We start from the raw sequence: 12,109 nt of genomic DNA, 5'->3' as shown, positions 1-12,109 counted from the left end.
GCCAGGGGTTCCTGTACAGGTCTTATACTGAGAGTAATGTGGTGCCGGGGGTTCCTGTACAGGTCCCATACTGAGAGTCATGTGGTGCCGCGGGTTCCTGTACAGGTCTTATACTGAGAGTCATGTGGTGCTGGGGGTTCCTGTACAGGTCTTATACTGAGAGTCATTTGGTGCCGGGGGTTCCTGTATAGGTCTTATACTGAGAGTCATGTGGTGCCGGGGGTTCCTGTACAGGTCTTATACTGAGAGTAATGTAGTGCCGGGGGTTCCTGTACAGGTCTTATACTGAGAGTAATGTGGTGCCGGGGGTTCCTGTACAGGTCTTATACTGAGAGTCATGTGGTGCCGGGGGTTCCTGTACAGGTCTTATACTGAGAGTCATGTGGTGCCGGGGGTTCCTGTACAGGTCTTATACTGAGAGTTATGTAGTGCCTGGGGTTCCTGTACAGGTCTTATACTGAGAGTCATGTGGTGCCGGGGGTTCCTGTACAGGTCTTATACTGAGAGTAATGTGGTGCCGGGAGTTCCTGTACAGGTCTTATACTGAGAGTAATGTGGTGCCGGGGGTTCCTGTACAGGTCTCATAGTGAGAGTCATGTGGTGCCGGGGGTTCCTGTACAGGTCTTATACTGAGAGTTATGTAGTGCCTGGGGTTCCTGTACAGGTCTTATACTGAGAGTCATGTGGTGCCGGGGGTTCCCGTACAGGTCTTATACTGAGAGTTATGTAGTGCCTGGGGTTCCTGTACAGGTCTTATACTGAGAGTCATGTAGTGCCGGGGGTTCCTGTACAGGTCTTATACTGAGAGTAATGTGGTGCCGGGAGTTCCTGTACAGGTCTTATACTGAGAGTCATGTGGTGCCGGGGGTTCCTGTACAGGTCTTATACTGAGAGTCATGTGGTGCCGGGGGTTCCTGTACAGTTCTTATACTGAGAGTCATGTGGTGCCGGGGGTTCCTGTACAGGTCTCATAGTGAGAGTCATGTGGTGCCGGGGGTTCCTGTACAGTTCTTATACTGAGAGTCATGTGGTGCCGGGGGTTCCTGTACAGGTCTTATACTGAGAGTCATGTGGTGCCGGGGGTTCCTGTACAGGTCTCATAGTGAGAGTCATGTGGTGCCGGGGTTCCTGTACAGGTCTCATAGTGAGAGTCATGTGGTGCCGAGGGTTCCTGTACAGTTCTTATACTGAGAGTCATGTGGTGCCGGGGGTTCCTGTACAGGTCTCATAGTGAGAGTCATGTGGTGCCGGGGGTTCCTGTACAGGTCTCATAGTGAGAGTCATGTGGTGCCGGGGGTTCCTGTACAGTTCTTATACTGAGAGTCATGTGGTGCCGGGGGTTCCTGTACAGGTCTTATACTGAGAGTCATGTGGTGCCGGGGGTTCCTTTACAGGTCTCATAGTGAGAGTCATGTGGTGCCGGGGGTTCCTGTACAGGTCTTATACTGAGAGTCATTTGGTGCCGGGGGTTCCTGTACAGGTCTTATACTGAGAGTCATGTGGTGCCGGGGGTTCCTGTACAGGTCTTATACTGAGAGTAATGTAGTGCCGGGGGTTCCTGTACAGGTCTTATACTGAGAGTAATGTGGTGCCGGGGGTTCCTGTACAGGTCTTATACTGAGAGTCATGTGGTGCCGGGGGTTCCTGTACAGGTCTTATACTGAGAGTCATGTGGTGCCGGGGGTTCCTGTACAGGTCTTATACTGAGAGTTATGTAGTGCCTGGGGTTCCTGTACAGGTCTTATACTGAGAGTCATGTGGTGCCGGGGGTTCCTGTACAGGTCTCATAGTGAGAGTCATGTGGTGCCGGGGGTTCCTGTACAGTTCTTATACTGAGAGTCATGTGGTGCCGGGGGTTCCTGTACAGTTCTTATACTGAGAGTCATGTGGTGCCGGGGGTTCCTGTACAGGTCTTATACTGAGAGTCATGTGGTGCCGGGGGTTCCTGTACAGGTCTCATAGTGAGAGTCATGTGGTGCCGGGGTTCCTGTACAGGTCTCATAGTGAGAGTCATGTGGTGCCGAGGGTTCCTGTACAGTTCTTATACTGAGAGTCATGTGGTGCCGGGGGTTCCTGTACAGGTCTCATAGTGAGAGTCATGTGGTGCCGGGGGTTCCTGTACAGGTCTCATAGTGAGAGTCATGTGGTGCCGGGGGTTCCTGTACAGTTCTTATACTGAGAGTCATGTGGTGCCGGGGGTTCCTGTACAGGTCTTATACTGAGAGTACTGTGGTGCCGCGGGTTCCTGTACAGGTCTTATACTGAGAGTCATGTGGTGCCGGGGGTTCCTTTACAGGTCTCATAGTGAGAGTCATGTGGTGCCGGGGGTTCCTGTACAGGTCTTATACTGAGAGTCATTTGGTGCCGGGGGTTCCTGTACAGGTCTTATACTGAGAGTCATGTGGTGCCGGGGGTTCCTGTACAGGTCTTATACTGAGAGTAATGTAGTGCCGGGGGTTCCTGTACAGGTCTTATACTGAGAGTAATGTGGTGCCGGGGGTTCCTGTACAGGTCTTATACTGAGAGTCATGTGGTGCCGGGGGTTCCTGTACAGGTCTTATACTGAGAGTCATGTGGTGCCGGGGGTTCCTGTACAGGTCTTATACTGAGAGTTATGTAGTGCCTGGGGTTCCTGTACAGGTCTTATACTGAGAGTCATGTGGTGCCGGGGGTTCCCGTACAGGTCTTATACTGAGAGTAATGTGGTGCCGGGAGTTCCTGTACAGGTCTTATACTGAGAGTAATGTGGTGCCGGGGGTTCCTGTACAGGTCTTATACTGAGAGTCATGTGGTGCCGGGGGTTCCTGTACAGGTCTTATACTGAGAGTCATGTGGTGCCGGGGGTTCCTGTACAGGTCTTATACTGAGAGTCATGTGGTGCCGGGGGTTCCTGTACAGGTCTCATAGTGAGAGTCATGTGGTGCCGGGGTTCCTGTACAGTTCTTATACTGAGAGTCATGTGGTGCCGGGGGTTCCTGTACAGGTCTCATAGTGAGAGTCATGTGGTGCCGGGGGTTCCTGTACAGGTCTCATAGTGAGAGTCATGTGGTGCCGGGGGTTCCTGCACAGGTCTCATAGTGAGAGTCATGTGGTGCCGGGGGTTCCTGTACAGTTATTATACTGAGAGTCATGTGGTGCCGGGGGTTCCTGTACAGGTCTCATAGTGAGAGTCATGTGGTGCCGGGGGTTCCTGTACAGGTCTTATACTGAGAGTCATGTGGTGTCGGGGGTTCCTGTACAGGTCTCATAGTGAGAGTCATGTGGTGCCGGGGGTTCCTGTACAGGTCTTATATTGAGAGTCATGTGGTGCCGGGGGTTCCTGTACAGGTCTTATACTGAGAGTCATGTGGTGCTGGGGGTTCCTGTACAGGTCTTATACTGAGAGTAATGTGGTGCCGGGGGTTCCTGTACAGGTCTTATACTGAGAGTCATGTGGTGCCGGGGGTTCCTGTACAGGTCTTATACTAAGAGTCATGTGGTGCCGGGGTTCCTGTGTAGGTCTCATAGTGAGAGTCATGTGGTGCCGGGGGTTCCTGTACAGGTCTTATACTGAGAGTCATGTGGTGCCGGGGGTTCCTGTACAGGTCTCATAGTGAGAGTCATGTGGTGCCGGGGGTTCCTGTACAGGTCTTATACTGAGAGTCATTTGGTGCCGGGGGTTCCTGTACAGGTCTTATACTGAGAGTCATGTGGTGCCGGGGGTTCCTGTACAGGTCTTATACTGAGAGTCATGTGGTACCGGGGTTTCCTGTACAGGTCTTATACTGAGAGTCATGTGGTGCAGGGGGTTCCTGTACAGGTCTTATACTGAGAGTAATGTAGTGCCGGGGGTTCCTGTACAGGTCTTATACTGAGAGTAATGTAGTGCCGGGGGTTCCTGTACAGGTCTTATACTGAGAGTAATGTGGTGCCGGGAGTTCCTGTACAGGTCTTATACTGAGAGTAATGTGGTGCCGGGGGTTCCTGTACAGGTCTTATACTGAGAGTCATGTGGTGCCGGGGGTTCCTGTACAGGTCTTTTACTGAGAGTCATGTGGTGCCAGGGGTTCCTGTACAGCTCTTATACTGAGAGTCATGTGGTGCCAGGGGTTCCTGTACAGGTCTTATACTGAGAGTAATGTGGTGCCGGGGGTTCCTGTACAGGTCTTATACTGAGAGTAATTTGGTGCCGGGGGTTCCTGTACAGGTCTTATATTGAGAGTCATGTGGTGCCGAGGGTTCCTGTACAGGTCTTATACTGAGAGTAATGTGGTGCCGGGGGTTCCTGTACAGGTCTTATACTGAGAGTAATGTAGTGCCGGGGGTTCCTGTACAGGTCTTATACTGAGAGTCATGTGGTGCCGGCGGTTCCTGTACAGGTCTTATACTGAGAGTCATGTAGTGCCTGGGGTTCCTGTACAGGTCTTATACTGAGAGTCATGTGGTGCCGGGGGTTCCTGTACAGGTCTTATACTGAGAGTCATGTGGTGCCGGGGGTTCCTGTACAGGTCTTATACTGAGAGTCATGTGGTGCCGGGGGTTCCTGTACAGGTCTTATACTGAGAGTCATGTGGTGCCGGGGGTTCCTGTACAGGTCTTATACTGAGAGTCATGTGGTGCCGGGGGTTCCTGTACAGGTCTTATACTGAGAGTCATGTGGTGCCGGGGGTTCCTGTACAGGTCTTATACTGAGAGTCATGTGGTGCCGGGGGTTCCTGTACAGGTCTTATACTGAGAGTCATGTGGTGCCAGGGGTTCCTGTACAGGTCTTATACTGAGAGTAATGTGGTGCCGGGGGTTCCTGTACAGGTCCCATACTGAGAGTCATGTGGTGCCGCGGGTTCCTGTACAGGTCTTATACTGAGAGTCATGTGGTGCCGGGGGTTCCTGTACAGGTCTTATACTGAGAGTAATGTGGTGCCGGGGGTTCCTGTACAGGTCTTATACTGAGAGTCATGTGGTGCCGGGGGTTCCTGTACAGGTCTTATACTGAGAGTCATGTGGTGCCGGGGGTTCCTGTACAGGTCTTATACTGAGAGTCATGTGGTGCCGGGGGTTCCTGTACAGGTCTTATACTGAGAGTCATGTGGTGCCGGGGGTTCCTGTACAGGTCTTATACTGAGAGTCATGTGGTGCCGGGGGTTCCTGTACAGGTCTTATACTGAGAGTCATGTGGTGCCGGGGGTTCCTGTACAGGTCTTATACTGAGAGTCATGTGGTGCCGGGGGTTCCTGTACAGGTCTTATACTGAGAGTCATGTGGTGCCAGGGGTTCCTGTACAGGTCTTATACTGAGAGTAATGTGGTGCCGGGGGTTCCTGTACAGGTCCCATACTGAGAGTCATGTGGTGCCGCGGGTTCCTGTACAGGTCTTATACTGAGAGTCATGTGGTGCCGGGGGTTCCTGTACAGGTCTTATACTGAGAGTCATGTGGTGCCGGGGGTTCCTGTACAGGTCTTATACTGAGAGTCATGTGGTGCCGGGGGTTCCTGTACAGGTCTTATACTGAGAGTCATGTGGTGCCGGGGGTTCCTGTACAGGTCTTATACTGAGAGTCATGTGGTGCCGGGGGTTCCTGTACAGGTCTTATACTGAGAGTCATGTGGTGCCGGGGGTTCCTGTACAGGTCTTATACTGAGAGTCATGTGGTGCCGGGGGTTCCTGTACAGGTCTTATACTGAGAGTCATGTGGTGCCGGGGGTTCCTGTACAGGTCTTATACTGAGAGTCATGTGGTGCCGGGGGTTCCTGTACAGGTCTTATACTGAGAGTCATGTGGTGCCGGGGGTTCCTGTACAGGTCTTATACTGAGAGTCATGTGGTGCCAGGGGTTCCTGTACAGGTCTTATACTGAGAGTAATATGGTGCCGGGGGTTCCTGTACAGGTCTTATACTGAGAGTAATTTGGTGCCGGGGGTTCCTGTACAGGTCTTATATTGAGAGTCATGTGGTGCCGGGGGTTCCTGTACAGGTCTTATACTGAGAGTCATGTGGTGCCAGGGGTTCCTGTACAGGTCTTATACTGAGAGTAATGTGGTGCCGGGGGTTCCTGTACAGGTCCCATACTGAGAGTCATGTGGTGCCGCGGGTTCCTGTACAGGTCTTATACTGAGAGTCATGTGGTGCCGGGGGTTCCTGTACAGGTCTTATACTGAGAGTCATGTGGTGCCGGGGGTTCCTGTACAGGTCTTATACTGAGAGTCATGTGGTGCCGGGGGTTCCTGTACAGGTCTTATACTGAGAGTCATGTGGTGCCGGGGGTTCCTGTACAGGTCTTATACTGAGAGTCATGTGGTGCCGGGGGTTCCTGTACAGGTCTTATACTGAGAGTCATGTGGTGCCGGGGGTTCCTGTACAGGTCTTATACTGAGAGTCATGTGGTGCCGGGGGTTCCTGTACAGGTCTTATACTGAGAGTCATGTGGTGCCGGGGGTTCCTGTACAGGTCTTATACTGAGAGTCATGTGGTGCCGGGGGTTCCTGTACAGGTCTTATACTGAGAGTCATGTGGTGCCGGGGGTTCCTGTACAGTTCTTACTGCAGATGACAGACGCTTGAGTCATGAGGAGGAAGTGAAGAATCCCTGGGCCAAATCTGTTCTTACAACATGGAAGGAGCTGATCAGAACATACAAACTAAACACACATGTTACAATCTTAAATTGGTAAAGCTTACGATAAAAATATCACACCTACAGCTCAGACTTCCATAACTCCATGTCAAAGTGCTCATTATTCAAAAGGAAATACTAACCCGTTGGAGAAAGTGTGGCACCAGGAGGCGAACCCATTCCCTTGTGTTTGGGCACCGCCCCGTTTCTCAGAAATATCAACAAAGAGCCTCAGACTGTTTTTGACATTGCCATTCCATTTGATTTCAGAACTATGTGTTTGGGCCATAAAACTCCTGCCATGGACACAATCAGTGGATATATTTTGACTGGATTATAATAGAGATATGGAAAATGGAAAAATCCCATTTGGACTCAATTTGGAACTAGAAATATTTAACAGACTTTGGACCAAATGGGAGCGTCTAATGTTCAGTGTGTCTTGAGTTTTATATATTAGTGTGTGTCATGTGCTGATTACATTGTTTTGTGTATTGCTCTCTAAAAAAAATAATATGGGGAAAATAAACAACATTGTGACTCAAATTGCACCGACATTCAAGGACTGAGCGACATTATATACATCAAATGTAATCATTGGATGTCGAGTTTTCTCTCTCTGGTTTTTGTTTTGTTTCATTGTGTTTGTGCTTTATATTCTAAAAATGTGAAACAAAGAAATAAATGCTTCTGTTTTAGTTTCTTTTTTGGCTGAAATTGTACGCGGCAGTGCTTTAAGATTGCATTCAAATGCTGGCGAGCACTGTTTCCACCAAAAATATTAGTTTTTTGCTTTAAGCTAAAAATGTTGGTGTTATAAAAACACAAAGTCCGTGTCTGGACTTTTCTGGAGTGAAACACAGCAATTCCAGCTTTGATGACTTTTGTCCTCTCACTGTCTCTTCTTTTACAGAGGCTGATAGACAAATCCAAGGTGACGTGTCTCAAGTGGCTTCCCAAGTCGGACAATCTGTTCCTGGCGTCCCATGCCAGTGGTCACCTCTACCTCTACAACGTGGATCACCTGTGTGGCACGACCCCACCCCAGTACTCTCTGCTGAGACAAGGCGAGGGCTTTGCAGTCTACGCCTGCAAATCCAAGACTCCACGTAACCCCCTGCTGCGCTGGGCGGTGGGGGAGGGAGGGCTGAACGAGTTTGCCTTCTCCCCTGATGGCGTGCACGTGGCCTGCGTGGGCCAGGACGGCTGCTTGCGTGTCTTCCACTTTGACTCCATGGAGCTACAGGGTGTGATGAAGAGCTATTTCGGGGGCTTGCTCTGCGTGTCCTGGAGTCCCGACGGAAAGTACTTGGCTACGGGCGGTGAGGACGACCTGGTGACTGTGTGGTCCTTCGCCGAGAGCCGTGTTGTGGCCCGGGGCCACGGACACAAGTCCTGGGTCAACGTGGTGGCATTTGACCCCTTTACTACATCCCTGGAGGAGGAGGAGCCCATGGAGCTCAGCGGCAGTGAGGAGGACCTCCGCCAGGGAACACCCAACAACTCCATGCACTTTGGACGTGTCCGCACCAGTAGCACGCTGTCACACCTGTCCCGCCACAGCTCTAAAGGAGGTAACTCAGCCTCTGTCACCTACCGCTTTGGCTCGGTGGGACAGGACACTCAGTTCTGTCTGTGGGACCTGACAGACGACGTCCTATACCCGCGTTTGCCCCTGTCCCGCGCCTTCACCAACACCTTTGGTCCGTCGCTGTCCATCTCGGGGAGCGGTTTAGTCAACAACATTTGCACAGGGGGCAGCGCCGGGGGCGTGGAGGGTCATCACCACCCGCCCAACACCAACCCCCCCACCCTGCCCCTGCCACGCTCCCTGTCCCGCTCCAACTCTCTGCCCCATCCCGCAGTGGCCAATGCTTCCAAGAGCCAGGCCAGCTCTGAGGGCAGCGTGTGTGGCAGCGGCAGTGGGAGCGGGGCCACGAACACCACCGCTTTTAGCATCGGACGCTTCGCAACACTGTCCTTACAAGAGCGCAAGTCTGACAAGTCCAGCGTGGAGAAGGAGCATAAGCGCTACCACAGCCTCGGCAACATCAGCAAGAGCAACGATAAGATCAACGTGGCTCCCAGAAGCCACCGGCTGGATGCCGCCAAGGTCCTGGGAACCACCTTGTGCCCCCGTATGCACGAGGTGCCCCTGCTGGAGCCTCTTGTGTGTAAGAAGATCGCCCATGAGAGACTGACCGTGCTCGTCTTCATGGACGACTGCATCATCACAGCATGTCAAGAAGGACTCATCTGCACATGGGCCCGGCCCGGGAAGACGGTACGTCCTCTTAGAACAGAGAAGACAGAAAATCCACTCAGGACAGAGAGGACAGAGAGGGAGTCCACTCAGGACAGAGAGTCTACTCAGGATGGAGAGAACAGAGAAGTCCTCTCAGGATAGAGAGGACAGAGGGTCTACTCACGACAGAGGACAGAGAGGACAGGGAGTCGACACAAGACAGAGAGGACAGGGAGTCCACTCGGGACAGAGTGGACAGAGAGGGAGTCCACTCAAGACAGAGAGTCTACTCAGGATGGAGAGAACAGAGAAGTCTTCTCAGGATAGAGAGGACAGAGGGTCTACTCACGACAGAGGACAGAGAGGACAGGGAGTCGACTCAAGACAGAGAGAACAGGGAGTCCACTCGGGACAGAGTGGACGGATAGGCCACTCAGGACAGAGGACAGTGAGGACAGGAAATCCACTCAGGACAGAGAGGCCACTTATGACAGAGAGTCCACACAGGACCGAAAAGACAGAGAGGACAGCGAGTCCACTCAGGATAGACAGAACAGAGAAGTCCACTCAGGACGGAGAGGCCAACCAGGAATGATAGGACAGAGAGTCCACTCAACGCATAGGACAGAGAGGACAGAGAGACCACCCAGGGCAGAGGAGAGAGAGTCCAATCAGGACAGTGAGTCTACACAGGACAGAGAGGATAGAAAGTCCACTCAGAACAGAGACACAGGACACAGTAGTCCACTCAGGACAGAGATTCTACATAGGACGGACCGTCTACTCAGGACAAACAGGACAGAGAGTTCACTCAGGACAGAGAGGACAGAGAGTCCACTCAGAACAGAGACACAGGACAAAGAGTCCACCCAGGACAGAGGGGACAGAGAGTCCACTCAGAAGAGAGTACAGGCGGTCCACTCTGGACAGAGACCCAGGACAAAGAGTCCACTCAGGACAAGGAAGACAGAGACTCCACTACAGACAGAGAGGACAGAGTCCACCCAGGACAGAGAGGACAGAGTCCACCCAGGACAGAGAGTCCACCCAGGACAGAGAGTCCACCCAGGACAGAGAGTCCACCAAGGACAGAGAGTCCACTCAAGACAGAGAGTCCACTCAGGACAGAGAGTCCACTCAAGACAGAGAGTCCACCAAGGACAGAGTCTACTGAGGACTGAGAGCACAGAGTGTCCACTCAGGGCTGAGGACAGAGAAGACGGATAGATTTTTCACTCAAGACAGAGAGGGCAGGTTGTCCAATCAGGACAGCGAGGCCACTTAGGACAGAGAAATAGGGCAAAGAGTCCACTCACGACAGAGACATGGGACAGAGAGTCCACTCAGGACAGAAACACGGGATAGAGAGTCCACTCAGGACAGAGACATGGGACAGAGAGTTCACTCAGGACAGAAACACGGGATAGAGAGTCCACTCAGGACAGAGACATGGGACAGAGAGTTCACTCAGGACAGAAACACGGGATAGAGAGTCCACTCAGGACAGAGACATGGGACAGAGAGTTCACTCAGGACAGAGACATGGGACAGAGAGTTCACTCAGGACAGAAACACGGGACAGAGAGTCCACTCAGGACAGAGAGTCCACTCAGGACAGAGAGTCCACCAAGGACAGAGTCTACTGAGGACTGAGAGCACAGAGTGTCCACTCAGGGCGAGAAGACGGATAGATTTTTCACCCAAGACAGAGAGGGCAGGTTGTCCAATCAGGACAGCGAGGCCACTTAGGACAGAGACATGGGACAGAGAGTTCACTCAGGACAGATAGGACAGAGAATCTACACAGGACAGAGTGGACAGGGAGTCCATCCAAGACAGAGAAGACAGAGAGTCCACTCAGAACAGAGGACAGAGAGGACAGGGAGTCCACTCATAACAGAGACACAGGACAGAGAGTCCACTCAGGACAGAGAGGACAGAGTGTTCACCCAGACAAACGACAGAGAGTCCATTCAAGATGGAGACACAGGACAGAAAGTTCACGCGGGACAAAGAAGACAGAGTCCACTCAGAACAGAAACACAGAACAGCGAGGACAGAAAGTCAACTCAGGACAGGGAATCCACACAGGACAGAGTGGACAGACCATCTAGTCAAGATAGACAGGACATAGAGTTCACTTAGGACAGAGATGATAAAGAGTCCTCTCAGGGCAGAGGACGGAGATGACAGGACAGAAGCATGGGACATAGAGTTCACTTAGGACAGAGATGATAGAGAGTCCACTCAGGGCAGAGGACAGAGAAGACAGAGAGCCTACTCAGGACACAGAGGACAGACCATCTACTCAGGACAGACAGGACAGGGAGTCCATCCAAGACGGAGAAGACAGAGAGTCCACTCAGGACAGAGGACAGAGAGTCCACTCAGGACAGAGGACAGGGAGTCCACTCAGGACAGAGTATAGATTGGACAGAGAGTCCGCTCAGGACAGAGGACAGAAAGGACAGTGAGGACAAAGAGCACTGAAAGAGGTTCTTCAGGTGAAAGGAAAATGATTCAGAATTATAACATTTTTCTTTTCTGAATTGCAGAATGTGACAGCACAAAATGGCGGCTCTCCGAGTGGGACAGTGGTATAGAAGACAGAGGACAGTGGTATAGCTCCAGAACAAAGATCTTCCCAGAACTCCACAAACCTTTCTAGGACCGCCCAGAACTTACCAGGACTCTCCTCACCGACTCTCAAGAACGCTCCAGAACACTCCAGAGTCCACAGACCCCACGGGAATCCACCAAACACACCTAAAGGAAACAGTGCATGGACCAGAGAGTTTATAGGTAAAGCAAAAGAGACTGTGAAGCCACACCCACTTCATCTTATTTATTTTAGAACTATGTAGTAATTTATATTGTAAATATTCTAAGGACAAAGACACACCATGTCTGTAAAAGAGTCTTGATATGTGATTGTAGATGGCACAGTGAGTTTGAGTGTGGCTGTGCAGGAGCTTCTCACTCGCTACTCTCGCACGCAGGGCCGGATAGGCGGGTGCCTGGGGCGGCACTGCGGCCCCCTCTGTTTTTGTTTTGTTTTTTTTGCTTGGCGGAGTTTTTTTGCGCCCCCTTCTATGTATCCAAACACTATTTTAGAATTGACAAATAAATCTAACGAAAGGAGAAAATCGAAAGCAGTGTGTTACGTAGTCTAGCACGTCAGGGGTGTCACCTCTGGATAGACAGAACAGGCTAGAATATCCAATGCGCCAGGGGAGTAGCTCACCTAGGGCACCAAATGTGCTGGGGCCGGCCCTGC

The 12,109-nt window shown here is 51.8% G+C and overlaps 1 protein-coding gene across 2 annotated transcripts in view; it reads left to right on the top strand.

Moving 5' to 3' along the window:
• The window catches only part of LOC140372991 (WD repeat-containing protein 20), a 55,311-nt gene extending 43,876 nt beyond the window's left edge, over window positions 1-11,435 (top strand). For both annotated transcript variants that reach the window (XM_072459843.1, XM_072459842.1), the window contains 2 exons: window positions 7,501-8,871; window positions 11,388-11,435. In XM_072459843.1, coding sequence (XP_072315944.1) covers window positions 7,501-8,871; window positions 11,388-11,435 — 1,419 coding nt within the window. The remainder of the gene's footprint in view (window positions 1-7,500; window positions 8,872-11,387) is intronic.
• Window positions 11,436-12,109: the final 674 nt, after the last annotated feature.

Source organism: Eucyclogobius newberryi, unplaced genomic scaffold (assembly GCF_026437365.1).
Source record: "Eucyclogobius newberryi isolate DKJ021-1_F unplaced genomic scaffold, fEucNew1.0.hap1 SCAF_10, whole genome shotgun sequence".
NCBI lineage: Eukaryota > Metazoa > Chordata > Actinopteri > Gobiiformes > Gobiidae > Eucyclogobius > Eucyclogobius newberryi.
Note: the sequence above shows the minus strand (reverse complement) of the source record. Positions and strands in the feature narration are given on the sequence as shown.